Here is a 19518-nt window from a genome sequence, read left to right on the forward strand (position 1 = left end):
GTCCTGCTCGCAGCTTTTACCCCACAGACACAGATCAAGCACTAACCGATTAATGATGCTCCAAGTGTGTGTTTGGCACGGTCAACAGAACTATTCTTTTCTGTTTCTCCATCCGTGCAGCACTCTGAAGCTGGAGACAGAACGAAAATGGAACCAATAACCTTCCACGGCTTATTGCCATAGCAACAGAATTGTCACCCGTACCAACAGCACCGCCTCCCGCCAGCCTCAGATTCAATATGAGAGAGATATTAAAGTCAGGCCTCTGGAATCACCCTGAACATCTCGTTCTGCCTCCAGGATTCTGACTGATGAACAACCAACACACTTTCACAGACACAGGTCCAGCGACTCAGAGCTGCTCCGCGGTTCCTAGAGTCTAGAGTTAAATACAAAAAGGGGAGAACGTCGTATGTTCGCCTCTGGTTGGGGTTTAATCAGTGTTGGAGAAGCTGCTTCTCAAGCTCCTCATAATCTAACACAACATAACATGACCTAGTAGCAAAATATCAATAGTATTTAAATCAATCGATCTATAATATTCTACATTATATGAAAGAAATGGTATCAGAAATGCTGGATTTTTGAATGAACTCTATTAGGGTGTTGTTAACAACATGAAAAAAAAATGCAAAAAAAATATTATTGTTAAGTTGTCCGCATCAAAAGAAATGTACAAAAGTGATTTTGTGTCCATAGAGAGCATATTAAAGGTAAGTAAAATGTCTACTTTTAAGGTTTCAAATAAGTTTATGGAAAATAAAATGTCAAAATTGGTTGAAATGATGTTACATTGTCATTCAGTGTAACACAATATTTATGCAAAATTTCAAACAACATGATTATTCTGACGTGTACATATTAAAATATCTAAAAGAATAATGGAGCATACTAAATTTTATTGTGTTTAAAATTAGTAAAACAAATCTTACTGACAATTGGGCAAAACGTAGAATAGTGGCAAATGTAAAAAAAATGAACAATTATAACTCATTAGTGTTTGGGGTGAAAGTAATTAGTCTTTTAATATGTCATAAATAGATTTTTGTTGTAAATATGCCTGACAAGACTGTTACACTGAATGACATTTTACCGGGTGTATTTTGTATATCAGGGGAAAATGTATGATATTTATTTTTTGCTCAGAAAACCAAAAACAAAATTGCAATTAAATAAAACAGAAAACTTTTTGCATTTTTTGAGGGGGAAAACTACAACAGTTTAAAGCAGTATTAAACTTTTTTTATGCTTAAACACTTTTTTGTCTTTGACCCATATACATACTGTATAGATATATGTTATTTTAGTATTATTTACATTTTACATTTAATATTTTGAATAGCTTTTATTGTTATTAATTGAATTTTCACTTAATTACTTTTGTTTGGTTGATGTTGTAATTTTGCTCACTTTATTTAAAGGTACAATTCTCACGATTTGCAAACCATTAACTCTGACTTTTGCCTCAATAAACTCTTAATTTGCAGCTTTTTAATAGTTAGTAAGGCAGTTATTAAGTTTAGGTGATTAGGGATGTAGAATATAGTCTTGCAGAATATGCTTTATTGCAATAATAAACAGCCAATGCTGAATGTTAAAAATAGACATGCTAAAAAGAAGTAGTTAATAGTAAAAATTGGTCCTTATACTAAATTGTTACCTTAATTTTATTCATTTTTTTCTTTATTTAGTTTATTTAGTTTTAATCATTTTATTAATTTAACCTCAATATTTTATTTCAGAACAGTTCAATTTTTAACTTAACATTTTTTAATTTTACTGTTTGTGTAAGGTTTTCTTGTAATACAGTTAACAAGTAAAGTTTTTAATAGTTGTATTTAATAACACTGATACATACTAAAATCCTTCGGAGGAACTTTTGTGTAGCTAGATCTGTTTTGAACCGAATCATTTGCTGATTCATATAAATGAATCAGACTTTTATTGATAGGGTACAGTTTTAATAAGGCATTAAAGTTGTTTGTTGAAGGCCGTGATGGAAGAACACAGAGAGAGAAAACGTCTGGAAGTGTTGAGTGATTGTTTGAGCGTCCACAGTCTCAAAGTGACAGGAACACTTCAGTGTGAGAAACCCCGTGGGTCACTTGTGTGTGTAAATGTCAGGATTCTGGTGTGTGTGTGTGTGTGTGTGTGTGTTTCTGTCCTATGATTGCCAGCCCCCTCTGGTAATCTGTTTGACAAACTTAACACAGTGTATGTGTGTGTGAGTGTGAGTGTATCCATCAGTCTCATGTTTTTCTGTCCTGTCAGATTTCACTGTGAGTGTGTGTTTGTGTGCAGATGGACACAGCATGAGGTTTTGACCTCATCAATCTGATCTGCAGCAAGCCTAAAACACACACATACCACTTAGCCTGACGTTTTTAAGACAAAAAATGAAAAAAATAAAAAGAAGTTCATAAGGATTGTGCACTATATCATTTTTGTATGTGATATATATTTATATAGTTATATAATAGCAGTGTTATTTTCTGCCTTAATTCAATTTTGGTGTGTCAAGATGAGCTGCATCAAATTTTTCTAAATGTCCCACAGCCTTGTTTATCATATGGATGCATGATTAATTGAAATTCGCTTATTGTAATTATCAAGGCAACATGCAGTGACCATCTTCCTGTATGAAAAGTGTGCATAAACAAAAACCACTCCCTCTGTTTTCCATCAAAATAAAAGAAGTTAAGACAACCATAAGTACTAGTTTTAATTTGAAAGTAGATAAAACTATTATTGTATTGTTTCTTTATTTCTTTTTTCAGTATAATTGCAATATTATTATATACTATTCAGATTTCTTTTTTAATTTTTGTGTTTTTATGGTTATAATAATAATAAGAAGAAGAACAAGAAGGATTTGTTATTATTATTATTAATGATCTATTATAAATAATGATAATAATTGTTAAATTATATCAGTATAAACTAACCATATAATAGCAACATTTCTGCCAAATTGTGCAGCCGTACAAAGCTTTTTTTTCTGTCAAATTTTATTCGTATTCACAATTTTTATCAGAAAAAAAATAATTTTGATTTCTTCCCAAATGAAGTAGTGTTTTCTATCTCAGCATCTCATGTTTGAATCGAAAGCAAGCGTAAACAAGGTTTGACAGCTATTGAGTTAGTTTTATAATACATGAACTGTATTGTATATTGAGAATGTCAACAAATATATATTGTGACGAGACATGTAAATGATACTTCATATAGAAATCTGAACCCACACGAAACAAAATATGGTTTTGAGATGACGATGGTAAGACAGACTTTGGCTTTTTTCCACTTTTTGGGGGATAACTTGTTACCAGCGTCTTGCTTGGCTACTAAAATCAAAGAATCAGAAACACAGATGGTTTGACAGAAAGCTAATGATATATTTGTGTTTGGTGATGACTGAGAGTGTGTACGTTCAGTGTTGTTTAGGCATGTGTGTTGTGTGAAGGACAGCTGTGGCCAGTGTTTTGACTGGCTGGAGTTATTGCGCTCTATTTTCAGCTCTCTCTGAACGCCTGACGATCGCTCATTATGGTCTGACGTAAACGAATGGAAAGACCACACAAATCTCTCTCGTTCTCTATTTACTTTTCATCTCTTCTGACACCTTCACAAACCCTGTTTACCACAAACTCTTTCATGCTGTGCTCATACTGTCCTTTAAGGTCAACATGAGCTCAAAATGGACCCTGTATGTGACCCTGGAGCACAAAAGCAGTCTGAAGTCTCTTAGACAATAGACAAAAAAACATTGCATGGGACAAAATTATCCATTTTTCTTTTATGCCAAAATCATTAGGATATTAAGTAAATATCATGTTCCATGAATATAGTTTATACATTTCCTACCGTAAATATATACAAATTTGATTTCTGATTAATAATATGCATTGCTAAGAATTCATTTTGGACAACTTTAAAGGTGTTTTTCGCAGTATTTAGATTTTTCTGCACCCTCAGATTCAGATTAGCATAATAATGTCCGATCCTAATAAACCATATGGAAAGCTGATTTATTTAGCTTTCAGAGTTTGCATAAATCTCAATTTAGAAAAATTTGCACTTAAGACTGGTTTTGTGGTCCAGGGTCACATTTATCTTCTTAATGGATATTTCTGGTCCATTCTACAAGGACAGATTTTTTTTTTTTTTCAATTTTAGTCTCAAATTTGGCCAATAATAATGACTTCAAATGTATTAAATGTCATGGCAATCGTGAATAATGATTTGTTTAAAAAACAACCGTTGGCATTGGGAAGTCAAATGGGTTGCGAATGTCGTTTCATTTTGACTTTAACCTCTCGCTATCTCTCTATGTCAGTTTTCTCTCGTTTGGCACCCAATCAGTAGCCCATCTGATGACGTCACTCCATCTACAGTCTTCATAGCATTTTACACGTGACAGCAGAGCAGAGAGGAGAGGAGATCTGGTCTGATCTGGGCTGTACGGTCACAACACAATTCATTTGGAGGTTGTAACTGTCAGAGCGGAGAGACGGATCTGATGGAGAGACGCTGGCACACGCTGACACTGTCCTCCTGTGAACTCCTCTGAGTTCCTTCACCTCGTGCTGATCAGCACATGTTTGCTGTAAAACCTTGGCGTGTTTTCCTTGTTTGTCCTGTTCTTGCAGCAACACAAGGGAAACAATCAGGTTCAATTCTGATCTTGAATCTTTAATATTCATGTTCGAAAGTTTGGGGTAGGTAAAATTTTTTTATGTGAAAGAAGTCTCTTCTGCTCACCAAACCCTTACGAAAGGAAAATATATTTACCAATATATTTCTTAAAATATATTGTGATATATTGTAATATATTAGTTTCCCTTTTTATTTTTTCTAATATTTTATATATTTGAATACATTTAATAATATATTGATGATACATATATTATATAATATATTGCAAAATATACAAATGATTGCCGCTTTTTAATATATTGCAATATATTGGAAAAAATAAATATATATAAGAATATATACTGCAATATATTTTAGTTTCATAAGGGAAGCTGCCTTGTTTTAATCAGAAACAATATATTTTCAATAAATAATTTTCGGCATCATTCCTCCAGTCTTCAGTGTCACATGATCCTTTCAGAAATCAGTCTAATCTGATGATTTACTGAAACATTTCTGATTATAATCAATGTTGAACACAGTTGTGGTAAAATTTTCTTTTTTCAGGTGTTTGAGAACATAATTTATTTGAAACTGAAAACTTTTGTAAGATTATAAATATCTTTATTGTCATTATTGTTGAATGAATGTATACATTTCTCTGAAATAATGAAATCTTACCCACCCCAAACTTCTGAACAGTAGTGTAGATCTATACAAACCCCCTTTGGTTTTCTCTTAGAGCTGATTGGTTTAATCAGTGTTCGAGGTGTTGTTTATTGATCAGGGATTGGAGTTTTGATCGCTATTAATGCTGGCATACTGAGAGAGAAAGTTATTAACAGTTGCCTCTTCATATTGAGTGGAGATCAGAGAAAGTATTTTGACACACTGAAAGATTGCACACAGCACCTTTCAAGCGATAGTTCATCCATCAATAATGAAAGTTGTGTCATCATTTTATTCCAAACCCAAATGACTTTCTTTGCTTCTCAGAGCTCAAATGGAGATGCAGTTGTTCATCTGTTTATGTGTCATACTAAAGCTTTTTAGGAGAAATAAAACAGACAATAGATGTCATAAAGTAAACAGTGTACAAATATTAATAATAATAAATAAATAAATAAATAAATTTGTGAAACACTGTAATAAAATAGTCTGTGAACCCTAACACACACACACACACAGAGGTATTGGGGCGCAGCTGTGTGAAAGCAAGGCTAGATATGATCCTTCAGAAATAAACGAGTCCAGACCGTATCCATCTGCCTGTTCATTTACTTTACTGAGGGCACTGATGGATATAAACTGATAGAAGGAAAACACAAATCCAGTAAATACAGACTCGATCTAAACACGCGGGTAAACGGGTCAATCTTGTTCACAGGTAGATGATGCTTATCTACATTTATTAATAAATGTAAGATATTTAATTCCACCGTGGCGAACAGGAAGATCTTTAAATACGCCCACATGTGTGGCGCTTGTAAATATAATGTAAATGCCAATGCCAAGGCAAGCATTTCTTCTGTCAAAATACTTGTTAGTAATTATTGTTAGTATTGTAACACTTCAGTGATTTCCAACAACAACAACAAAAATTACTGTTAATTTTTTACACTTTTGGAAGGTGATGCCATGCTAATTTATTCTAATTTTACATGAGCAATACCTGAAGTAATCAAGTTGTTTTGTTGAAAGTATGGTTATAATGGAAAAAGCAACAAAACATTTAGCTCATGTAACATGTAGCTCCGCCCACACACTGACATTTCATTGGACCAAAATTGAATATTTATTTGGATAATATGAATATTAATCATCATATATATTTTGTTTGGCTGTGATTTTGTTGTTTTGCATTGCATTGGACTGTGTGATAAAAGAAAATGACATCCTTTTGTTTCTCAGAGTGTCTGAACGTGTGTGTGTGAGTGTATCTGAGGCTCAGATGACATCAATCAGCATTATATTAGTGTTACATTAGTGTTAGATGAATGTTTCTGCAGTGGTGGGAGCTTGATTGATGAGGCGCGTCTCATTTTTAAACACCTGCTCAAATACGGCCAACACATTAATAAAGACTGACGTTATGCTCGGATTAACACAGACACACACACACACACACACAAACACACACACACACTCTCTCTCTCAGACACAGAAAACGCAGGTGTGTCCTGTTTGAGTCGTTTAACAAGAAAAAGAGACATGAAGTTGAGAAAATGTTTTTCTCTGTAAAACTAACCTTGTCTCTTTAAAAAATCACTGTCAGATTTATCAAGCGATGATAGTTCTATCGCCATGGCGATCTGTCTCCTCTGTCTCCACGGAGACAGGCTCGTTCTGATGGAGAAGATGCTGAGAGACTGAGAGAAAGATCAGCTGCTGGAAAGTTGCGATTCGGAGCTGAACGAAGACACACGAGGAGATTAAAGCTTCCGTGTGATTAATGATCCGAGCTCAGAACTGACCTTGTTTACATTCTATAGACACACTTGTTGTGGTGTTGTGTGTGATTCATTCGTTCATACATCTCAGAGTCATAAATAAGAGTTCTGCAGAAGGGGTGCATTGTGGGAAGCTGTCACGGCTCTGGGACAGAAAACGTTTGGTTGTTGGCACTGGAAGGGTGTTTGTGCTCGTCTGATGATGCCGGACACATTGTGTCAGTGTTTGTGCGCGGTCACAGTTCAGTTCTCTCTGTGATGCAGCACTTGTTCCTGACGAGAGTGTGTTTGTGTGTTAGTGAGCGCTGGTTAAATCCTTCACCGTGGGATCTGACAGTCTCTCGCTCTCTCCTTCTTTCTTTATCTTTGGGGTTTTAATCACTTTTTGTGTGAATCTGATGGGAATGGAAAAGTGAGAGAGTTTTTGTTTTCTGTCCTTTGCGATAACTTAATAATATCAGTATATATTGATAGATCCCAAATATCCTTGATTTAATAAAAGAAATGTAAAAGTCAAACGTCTCTCTATCTCTCAGTTCAGTTACATTCAATTCAATTTAATTTAATTCAATTCAAATGATTTTTTTTGGCATTACTGTATAACATCTTACAATGTCTCTGTCTTTCTCTCTTATTGCACACATTTGAAGTGAGACTTTAGAAAAATACTCCAGTATTTGTATTTTTGATTAAGTTGCCATTTCTATTATTTTTGTCTTTTTACTTCAGTTTTAGTTTTACACTTTTTATTTCGTTTCAGTATTTAGTGTTTATTTTGTCTTTTTTATTTTCTGTTTTCTTTTACATCATTGTATTATTTTGATTTAATTTATATTTCAATATACTTTAGTTGACAGTTTTCAAACTATTATCGTTTCAGTTTAGTTGTCACATTTTTTTATTTACTTTTCATTTGTATTTTATTTTACATTTGCCTTTTTTATACTTTCATACTATTATTTATTAATAATTTAACTTAGATTTAGTATTTGGTGTTTACTTTGTTTACATTTTGTCATTTTGATTTAGGTTTTACTCAATCATTGTTTTATCATTATTTAATTTTTTAATTTTTGTTTTTTAATTAACCGTAGGTGATAGTTTTCACTCATTATTATTTCTATTTAGTTTTATGGCATTTTCTAGTTATAATTTATTTAGTTTTTTTGTTTTGTTTTAGGGCTGCTAATAATAAAGTTAATATATTAACATCATTTAACAGTATTCAATTTCCCAGCACAGCTCTTGCATGTTAAATAATTGTAAAGGTATAAAGTTTTATACTATGCCGTGTTTCATTATTAATAATTATTTTATTGTATTTGCATTTTACTTTTAATTTAATTTAATATAATGTTTATTTGTTTTAATTTTATTATATTTATTATTATTTATTTAATTTATATTTTTTTATTTTATATTTCACATTTGAAGTCAGTAGGTTAACATCAGTTTAATTAGCAATTTTTTCCAGTTATGTCAGTTTTTGTTTTTATTTCAGTGCAAAAATGTTTTCATTTAGGTTCACTTTTAGTTTTCTTTAATGTTAATAACACTGCCAATAATTAACAACTAAAGAGTTTCAGACGAGATCTAGAGTTTGCGATCCAAAGTCCGAGATCTCAATATGAACTCAAACATTTCTCATCAGAGACTGAATAATTTGATAATTTTTTTGTAACGTAATTTAGGAGAAACATCTAAGATGATACTGTTATGTAACACACAATGTATCATTTTCAAAAGAGTTCCTTGGAATCCCCCATAAACACCTACTCAATGCTGTTGCCGTGGCTACAGTCTCAGCCAATCACGTCGCAGCCAGCTGTGAGGTCATCAAGTGCACAGGGTGTCGGATGAGTTTGCCCACAATGATGCCATCTGCACTCTGAGTGTGTGTGTGTGTGTGTGTGTGTGTGTGCTCGTTTGCACTAGTTTCATTACTGAGATGACTGTCCTTCTCTGACTCTGTCCCGACTGAAGTGTGTGTTGAGATTTGATGTGTGTGTTTTTAAGTTTAAGTTTTGTATTAAGTTAAGATTGACCGTCAGCAAGGATGTAACTGAGTTAGCAAACACACACACACACACACACACACACACACACACACACACACACACACACACACACACACACACACACACACACACACAAGCTTTGTTACAAACCCTTAAAAGATGCCTACCTACTCAGCTGGTGCTTGAGATGCTGCATATAAAGAGCAATACATGTGAGGTGCTTAAAACATTACAGTTAAATTAAAAATTAAATTAAATACATTAAAGTTCAGTTCTGATGCTCATTAGGATTTGACTACAAAATCATACAAACATTTAAATAGGTGCAACTTTGATGTGTATATATATTTAGAGATTACTAAATCCGTACAACTTTGACATTTTACATAAAATATGAACTCATTATCTACCTCTAGTTTAAATGTGTAATTTAGTGCTTATAGATTTCATAGAATAAATTATTCAATGCCATATGATATGCATGATTCAGTCTCTCACACATATATACGCTTACAGATGCATGTGAGATTTTCACATGAACAATTATCAGTCTTTTAAAAATATGCCTCTAGCTGTCACGGGTAATGGGGAAACTGGCAGAGAAAAATAATGAGTCGTTTGTGTGCGGTGTTCATTTAATTGGCAATTTGTATCTACTTTGTATCAAAACTATTTAATTTGTTCAAACGTGTCAGTCAGTGTGCATTACAGGAAGGCTTGATGTGGCTGAACCGAATGTTTCAGCTTGATACTGCCAAAATCTCTCTCTCTCTCACACACACACACACACACACACACGGGCTCTGTTCCAAAACATAGTCTTACTGTCTGCTGCCTACACAGGGAACCACTTTCTAAGGCAACTCCCTAAATGTTATGTAACCTCATAAGTGAGTGATTGGGAACGCTCTAGGCAGCAACAAATAGCTCTTCACGTAAACATCAGTTGATTTCAAAAGAGTTACTGTAGCTATTATGTTGCTAATAATCCTAGAAATTATTTAATTTTTCATTTGTTGTTTAATAAATGAATGCATTTATTTTGCATGTATTATATTGTTATTACTTTCATTTGTAATCATTTTTATTTTAATTAGTTTTGGATTCAAGCGAATACTTTATATTCACACTTGATTTCAGTTAATAATTTATAAGTGCAGTGGTAATCAACATTTTTCACTTTATTTGTCATGTTGGATGTTTGTTTCCCACGGAAATTGTTGCATTGCTTTCTGGGATTTGCTACAAAGTATGCAAGTTATGCTGTTTTAAGCATATAAATTATTAGTATTAATATTATCTTTAGTATTGTTTATTTATTTTATTTTTTATTATATAATAGTTATTTATTTTATTGGTAATTATTTAATTCAATTTTAATTCATTTGGTAAAATATATTTTTTTATTTTTTATTTATATATTTCTAAACAAAGTCATTATTATTATTATTATTATATATATTATAATATGTATAATTATTTTATGTTTATTAAATTATATTGAATTATTTATTTATCTATAATATAGTTTATTTTAATAGATTTAGCATAATATATATTTGATTTTATTTTAAAAATGAACAATACAATTTTTATTTCTAAATGTAAAAAAAATTATTTCTTTATTATTATTGAAAATATTATTATAAATATTTGTATATTTTATACTGTTAATAATGTTTATTTAATTTGTACTTTTTATTTTAATTATTTTTGGATGATATATATTTGATTTTATATAAAAAATGAACAATAACAACATTTATTTAATTTATTTATAACAAATTATATGTCTTTATTATTAATGAAATATTCTTATTAACGTAATTATATTTTATATTTATTTTATTTTTATATAATTTTCTATTTGATTTGTAAAAAAAAATATTTGATTTTAATTAGCTTTGGTTAATATATATTTATATATACATATATCAAAATTATATTAAGCATTAATAATACAATTCATTTTAAATTTTTGTAAACAAAATAAATATGTCTATTATAAAAATTATTAAATATTAATTATTTATATAATTATTAAATTATATATTCTAATGTTTATTTATTTTATTTTTATTAGCTTTGGCGTTATTATATTTGTTGTTATTTGTTTTATTTTTGTCTATCATTATATTTATATCATATATATATATATATATATATATATATCATCTTGGATAGATTTTTCCCACTGAATGTGTTGCATTGCATGCAGCCTTATGGCTTCGCACACTAATTCGTTCTCTTCTTCGCAGTGATGGCTGGGCGGACCGATATGATGTCACTGATGGGTACGTGCGTGAGGCCGCTGGCGGGATCACCATAAAGCTGCAGTCCCCAGACGTCAAGTGGTTTGACGATTATTACCTGAAACTGCGTCCCGAAAACAACCCACGAAACCCCTGGTTCCCCGAGTTCTGGCAGCACCGCTTCCACTGCCGACTGAAGGGACACCCGCAGGAGAACAACAAATACAACCGCACCTGCGGCAGTGAGTTTCCACAGCATTACTCAGTCTGAGTCTGTGTCCTCATGTGCTCTGCTCCCACAGTGACATTTAGAAGAAAAGAAAAGCCTTTCATCAAAACCTTCTCTTCAGATATCAGACCTTCCATTAGTCTCGCTGTCTTTCATTGGCTCCATTTATCTGAGCTCTGCTTGAGTTCAAAGAAACTGTTCCCAAAAACAGTCAAAAAGAAAAGAACAACCACTTTCCCTCTGAAACGGGTATCAGAGCTGTTTGCATATAAACTAGACAGACACTGAGCAACAGTTTAGACAGAGACGCTGCTTTTAATGGCAGTTCAAAAGAATTTTTCAATCAAAGCGAGCACTTCTGAACAAAATCAAGTTTACTGTGAAAACAAGACTTTCAAGTGCTGTGCGTAAGAGCAGCTTCGTCTTTGTCCGTTATTGAAGTTCTGAAATTATGAGCAATAAAACGCCATGTACTCTTTTAAAAATGTTCGACTTTTTGTGTAGTAGTTTGTTGTTTTTTGTTTCCTCTCTTCCATTTCTTTACATTTGCAAAACTGTTTCGACATTTGGCATTTTGTTATTTGGGTAATATATTATATATTATTATTATTATACCAACTTGACTAACAACACCAAACTGTTGCGTCAAATCAGGGGCTTTAATGTTTCAAAGCAGCCCGTTTTCTGATCAAACAATTAGGAAAATATATTATAATCTGAGTATTTATATTATAGTGATTTTATTGTTTTTGTCAGTGCATAACAGAAAATATAAAAAGACAGTTAAACACTGACTAACAATATGCATTTTTTTTTATTTTAGTTTTATCTGTAAAATATATTGACCTGAATTAAATAGTATTTGGCTTATGTTTATGTTCTTTATAATAATTACTCTTTTAATTTGTATTAATGTTTTTGTATTTGGGAAAATAAATATTAAAATATTGAAACAATCCATAAATGTAATTTGAGGGAGGAGAAAAAAAGTAGTAAGAACAATAAATTTAACAAATTTAAATTTCCAAAGGTCCAAAATAGAATGTTTTTCAGTATACAATGCATTTTAGTTTTATTGAGAAATTACAATTTTAAATTACATTTTATTTTAACATTTCCTCTTTTATTGTTTATTGTGTTCAGTTTTAGTTATCAGATTAAACTAAATGAAGATGTGAAATTACATATATATAAATATCTGACTTCTCCGTAGAGGAGTTAGTGTTTTAAACAGCTCCTGTAGAGATATTTTTAATTCTGTAGCTCCAATTAGAGTTAGAAAGCAGAAACCTTAGTCTTTACTATGGTTAAATTAAAAAAAACTTAAAGAGACTGCAGTAGGGCAGACAAAGGTGGAAAAAGGATACATTTAGTGTTTCCTTGCCTCTTTAAAAAAAAAAAATCTGATGTCCACTTCTCAGTATAAAGTTAAAGAAGCAAGGAACACTTATTTTTCAGATCTGGTTACTAAACAGGGACATAGTCCAAGAATGCTTTTTAAAACCATTAATTATATTATCCTCAGCCTATAGTCAGCTGTTTTAATCTACTCCAGAAAATTGTCATTCAATTTTAACAAAATATTGGAGATTAGGCAGCAGTCTAACCCTGATTTCAGAGATCATGCTGATTCTTGTCCACCTTCAGCATTAACCCATTTTAATGAAACCTCTTTGTCTACCTTGGAAAGTGTTGTTGTGCTTTCAAAATCATCCTCGTAAGAAGGATCATCCAAGAATCATCTTTAAAGAAGGCCTCTCTAGACCCTTTAAATTTTATTAATTTATACCTATCTTATCAATCATTTTAGAAAAATATTGTGTCCATGCAACTAAATTATTTTATGAATAATAATTAAATCTTTAAAAAAATATTCAGTCTGGTTTCTGCTCTCAACACAGCACTGAAACTGCTCTGGTTAAGCTCACTAATGACCTATTGCTTGCAGCCGATGCTGGCTTGTATTCTATTTTAATTATTCTTGATCTCAGTTCAGCCTTTGATACAGTGGATCACAATTCCTTGATCAACCATCTAAAGACTTAAAGGGTCCCTCAGGGTTCTATTCTAGGTCCCCTTTTGTTTACGATCAACAGGCTACCCCTGGGTCAAATTATGCGTAGTTATGACATTGAGTTCCACTGCTATGCGGATGAATGTCTCAATAAAGCCAGGTATTATTGATATATCCCATATTATGCTTCAAAGAGATCAAAAATTGGATATCGAAATAATTTCTGCAGTTGTATGACTCCAAGTCAGAGGTCCTTATAATTACCCTGTGTGGCCCCAGTAGTATTATCATTAATAATCTCTCCTCTAACCTGGGTGCCTAATAATGTTCAAAAAGAGGCCCACAACATAGGTGTAATTTTGATTCAGAACTGTCATTTGCTGCTGGAGCAGTCTTTTTTTGCACAACCGATGCAACTAACAAAGATAAAGTCATTTATTTCTTCCACAGATTTAGAAAAAGTCATTCTTGCTTTTCTTCTCCTCCAGACTTGATTATTGTAATGCACTTTATTCTGGTATGAGCAGGCAAAATCTCCAAAGATAGCAGCTGATTCAAAATGCTGCTGCTAGGCTTTTAACACGTATTAAGAAAAGTGATCGCATTACACCAATTCTTGCCGCTCTTCACTGGTTGCCTGTGAGCTATAGAATTGATTTTATGATTTTGCTGCTTGTTTTTAAAGCATTGAAGGGTCAGGCTCCTGTCTATATTTATGATTTATTATTCCTTATGAGAGTGAACGCTGCTTGCAATCCTTTGTTAGGGCTCTATCAATGGCTCTTAAATCTCGACTTGTTACTAAAGTTGACTCTAGCCTCTTTTAAAACTCTTATTAAGACTCACTTTTATCATATGGCTTTTTCTTAATCTTGATAGTATTTTTGTATTTTACAGGACTGCTATGTACTCATAAACCCAGATAGCATGCAACACATCAAAACTCATCAAATGTAGGTTTAAGCAGTGTAAGATCACCAATTAAGAGCATTTCGCTCGGGAGAGATGGAACTATGTGTCTCTGCATCGCACTAAATCAGTTTCACAGAGCACAAGCAAATTAGCACAGTTCATCATTGACCTGTCTACAGGATACGAGCAGGAACAGACAGACGAGTTATCGGTCATTAACCCCGATCTCCTCCTTCTCCTTCTTTCTCAGAGCGAGATTCTCTGCGCCAGCAGTATGCACAGGACACCAAGATGGGCTTCGTGATCAATGCCATTTACAGCATGGCTTACGGCCTCCACAACATGCAGAAAGTGCTGTGTCCCGGTACGGTGGGTCTGTGCGATGCCATGCGGCCCATCGATGGCTCAAAGCTTCTTGAGTTCCTCATGAAGACCAACTTCACTGGAGTGTCTGGGGAAAACATTTATTTTGACGAAAACGGAGATTCGCCTGGGAGGTACCAGACCAATCCAATCCAATCCAATAACCCACCCTTCATATCCATTCATCTTCATTTCAGAGACTAAATCAATATTCCTAACTGTGTTCGCAGTTACATGATCATGAACTTTAAGAAAATGGGCAAAGATTATTTCGACTACACGAACGTGGGCAGCTGGGACAACAGCGGACTGCAGATCGATGACGACGAGATCTGGCCTACCAAAGATGAGATTATTAAATCTGTGTGCAGCGAACCCTGTGATAAAGGTCAAATCAAGGTCAGGAGACTGTTAGCTGCTTATTAAACCTCATAGTGCTGTGTAATGTTTAATAATGTCCAATAATTGTGTGTTTTTGTTGGTAAGTGTATTGGAGTAACAAGTAAAATCCAACTGGATTCAACTGGTTTTGCTTCGGGACACATATTTTACACTGAAAATCAAGTGGTGATTGCGCAGGCCAAACAATATGTAAATGTTTTATACGTTTTATAAAATGATAATTAGTATTTGTAAAATTATTAGTTTCATGCTCTTGTTATCCAGTAATTCGTGGCACAAAATGTATAGATTTAAAAAATATTATTTTTTAATTAATATTATTTATTTACTCAAATAATTATAATATTAACAATATTATTAACTATAAATATAAGCTATTTTTTTTAAAAAGTGAATAAACATTCTAAAATCACACACACACACACACACATATGTATATATATACACACATATATATATGTTTACTATAAAAATGCAATTTTTTAAAAGTAAATAAACATTCTAAATGTAATTATAATATTTATATTTAAATTTGTTTTTTTATATACATTTATATTTACTATAAAAATAGAATATTATAAGTATTATATTATAAATAATATATAAAAAATATTATAAGGAATTATTTTCTTTTTTTTTTAAGTTAATAATTTACGCACAATTTATCCACTTTTTTTGTTCACCTTCTCTCATCTGGTGAATCATAGGCAAAACATGCTATTAAAGTAAATCTAATGTTAATATTTGCTATATAAATGTTTATTTATTAATTAATATTATGCAATATAATTTATATATTTTGGAAAATATACTTTTTAGTAAATAAACATAAACGTTTAGATTATCTGAAATATTCTATTTAGAATATTAAAAATTATATATTAAATATATATTTTTTAAACTATTTCTTTTCTTTTTTTTTTACAGTTTAGCATTTTATACACAATTGATCTAGTTTTCCATGACCTAAAATTTCACAACTCTAAAGTATAAATTGACTTACTATTATCATCTACTGAATCATAAAATGGCTATCCTAAATTTACTATTTACATTTCCTGACTGTATCACGACCCTGCAGTTAAGAAGCGCTGTTTTCCGTCCTGTTGTGATTATGACGGCATGTAACACGCGCTGTCCTCTCTTGCCTGCAGGTGATCCGTAAAGGAGAGGTCAGCTGCTGTTGGACATGCACTCCCTGTAAGGAGAACGAGTTTGTTTTTGATGAGTACACGTGTCGTGCATGTGATCTGGGATCGTGGCCCACCAATGACCTCACCGGTGAGTCCACAAACACATCAGCTCAGCGTAAAGATCAGACTGATGACCCTGTTCACATCCAGTTTAGGAAGTCTCATTCTGTACAAGTGCTGGAGCCACACGCCATACTCAAAAACAAATCTAACATTTCATAGAGTGTGGTTTGAGATCCCAAACCATGACCAAAACGACTTATTTGCAAAGTGCATGATTGCATCTCTCTTAGATGGCCAATAAAAGAAAGAGAAAGAAAGAGAGATATTTGTGTCGTAGAAAGCAAATGCATTTCAACAAATCATTTCAGGGAAATGCGAATACACACACTCATTGAGCTAAAAGGTTAACAACATCAAAACCGTCTGAGCTGAACTTATCAAATCTTTCTCCCTGTGATCGGCCCCCATACTTTATTACCACCTATTTATACCATCAGAAAGAAAGAAAGAATCATACAGCCAATATTACCAAGTACTGTACATTATTACACTTTTTTAATGAATTTGTGTTTGCCAGTGCAATACCCACCTCCATGATATTAGGGCTTTGTGGATGGTTGCATTGGTATATGGTTGCTTAGATGTACAATGTAACATAATGCAATGTAATAGCATTATGTGATTTTATTGGTTTTATATATATATATATATATATATATATATATATATATATATATATATATATATATATATATATATTTATTTATTTATATAGTAAATATAAATATTCTATTTACTTATATAGTATGTGTTTATTAACTATTAAACATAAAATATATTTGTTTTATATAATATTTAATCCACTAGAAAATGCTTCTTTTAAGTGCATTCTCTATTAAATGATTTTTTAAAATCAGTCATAGTATTATAAATTATATTTTATTGTATCAAATAAATTAATTCATGAGATATTTTTGAAAATACAATTTTTTTTTACATTTTATAGTAAAATTTAAAATCCTTTTATAGCATATTTACTTACTATAAAAATAGGTAAATATTAAGTTTACTTTATTTTTTCTTTGTTGTTCTTTCTTTTAAGTTCAGTCTCTATATTATACTGTATTATATCAAATGAGATCTTTTAACATACATTTTTTTATTTTTATAGTAAATTTACTATATATAGTAAATAAAATAAATTGTTTTCCAAAATATTTAGAAATTATTTCAAATCCTTATCCATATAATAAATATAAATTATGTTATGTTGTATTATATAAAGGGTGTGATATTTAAAAAAAAATATGTATAGTAGAGGTAATATTTATATAGTAAATATAAATATTGTTTCATTTTATAGTTTTAATTTATTATAAATATAGTTAAACCATTTGCTTTAAGTGCAATTTCCATAAATAAATATCCTTATCCAATAATCAAGTATTATATTATAAATTATATTGTCATATTATTTAAACTGAAGACATTTTAAATGTTTTTATTATTTTAAATTAAATATTTATATTGTAAATAATATATTTGTAAATTTGAAAGTATGTTTATAAAAAAAAATAGTTAAATATTTTTCTTCTAAAATACTTAACTAGAAAAGGAGTGAGTGAGTGACGTTTGGCCAGGTACGGTGTCCCATACTTGGAATTTGTGCTCTGCATTTCAACCATGCAAGTGCATACACACAGCAGTGAGTAGTGAACAAACACACACACACGGAAAAGTTTTGTAAATTCCTTGCTCTTTTTGTGAACATTTTTCTAAAAGTCCTTAAAGAAGCACCACTAATTCTCATTTTCTTCATTCGTTTCAGGATGCGACCCCATCCCAGTGAAGTATTTGATGTGGGGTGACCCCGAGCCCATCGCGGCTGTGGTCTTCGCCTGCTTGGGCCTGATGGCCACATTCTTCGTCACCTCCATCTTCATCATCTACCGCGACACTCCGGTGGTGAAGTCTTCCAGTCGTGAGCTGTGCTACATCATTCTGGCGGGTATCTGTCTGGGCTACCTGTGTACCTTCTGTCTTATCGCCAAACCTCACGTCATCTACTGCTATCTGCAGCGGCTTGGCATTGGATTATCGCCCGCTATGAGCTACTCGGCCCTCGTCACCAAGACCAATCGCATCGCTCGGATCCTGGCCGGCAGCAAAAAGAAAATCTGCACCAAGAAGCCTCGTTTCATGAGCGCCTGCGCCCAGCTGGTGATCGCTTTCCTACTGATCCTCCTGCAGCTGGGCATCATCGTGGCGCTCTTTGTGATGGAGCCTCCTGACGTCATCCACGACTATCCCTCCATTCGTGAAGTCAACCTCATCTGCAACACCACCAACTTAGGCGTGGTGGCGCCGCTGGGCTACAATGGCCTCCTTATCATGAGCTGCACCTTCTACGCCTTCAAGACGCGCAACGTTCCCGCCAATTTTAACGAAGCGAAGTACATCGCATTTACCATGTACACCACCTGCATCATCTGGCTGGCCTTCGTGCCCATTTACTTTGGCTCCAACTATAAGACCATCACCATGTGCTTCTCCGTCAGCCTGAGCGCCACTGTGGCTCTGGGCTGCATGTTCGTGCCAAAGGTTTACATTATCCTGGCCAAACCGGAGAGGAACGTCCGCAGCGCGTTCACTACATCGACAGTGGTGCGCATGCATGTGGGAGACGGAAAATCATCATCGGCGGCCAGCCGGTCGAGCAGCCTGGTCAATCTGTGGAAGAGACGAGGATCGTCAGGAGAGACGCTCAGGTGTGTGCTGAGTTGTGCAGTGATAACTTTCAAATTGTACCATTTAGGCACCAATTTGTACCTTAAAAGGCATAGTTCACCCAAAAATAAAAATTCTGTCTTTAATTGCTCACCCTCATGTTATCCCAAAGATCATCTTTGAAACACCTGTTAAGATATATCTTTATCCTCGTAAACACAGTAATTTATGTCTTAAGTGAAAGCAAAAGGCTGTGAAAGAAACACTTGTGTAACAGTAGATCCAGGCAGCTCTTAAAGTGACAGCAGTCTAATATTCCTGTT

The 19518-nt window shown here is 32.9% G+C and overlaps 1 protein-coding gene across 2 annotated transcripts in view; it reads left to right on the forward strand.

The window, feature by feature from the left end:
- LOC127972938 (metabotropic glutamate receptor 5-like) overlaps positions 1 to 19518 on the forward strand; it is a 49943-nt gene that overhangs the window by 23555 nt on the left and 6870 nt on the right. For both annotated transcript variants that reach the window (XM_052576948.1, XM_052576947.1), the window contains exons 4-8: positions 11359 to 11594; positions 14758 to 15004; positions 15101 to 15269; positions 16427 to 16553; positions 18297 to 19236. In XM_052576948.1, coding sequence (XP_052432908.1) covers positions 11359 to 11594; positions 14758 to 15004; positions 15101 to 15269; positions 16427 to 16553; positions 18297 to 19236 — 1719 coding nt within the window. The remainder of the gene's footprint in view (positions 1 to 11358; positions 11595 to 14757; positions 15005 to 15100; positions 15270 to 16426; positions 16554 to 18296; positions 19237 to 19518) is intronic.

This window comes from Carassius gibelio, chromosome B15 (genome assembly GCF_023724105.1).
Source record: "Carassius gibelio isolate Cgi1373 ecotype wild population from Czech Republic chromosome B15, carGib1.2-hapl.c, whole genome shotgun sequence".
In the NCBI taxonomy this organism is placed as follows: Eukaryota; Metazoa; Chordata; class Actinopteri; order Cypriniformes; family Cyprinidae; genus Carassius; species Carassius gibelio.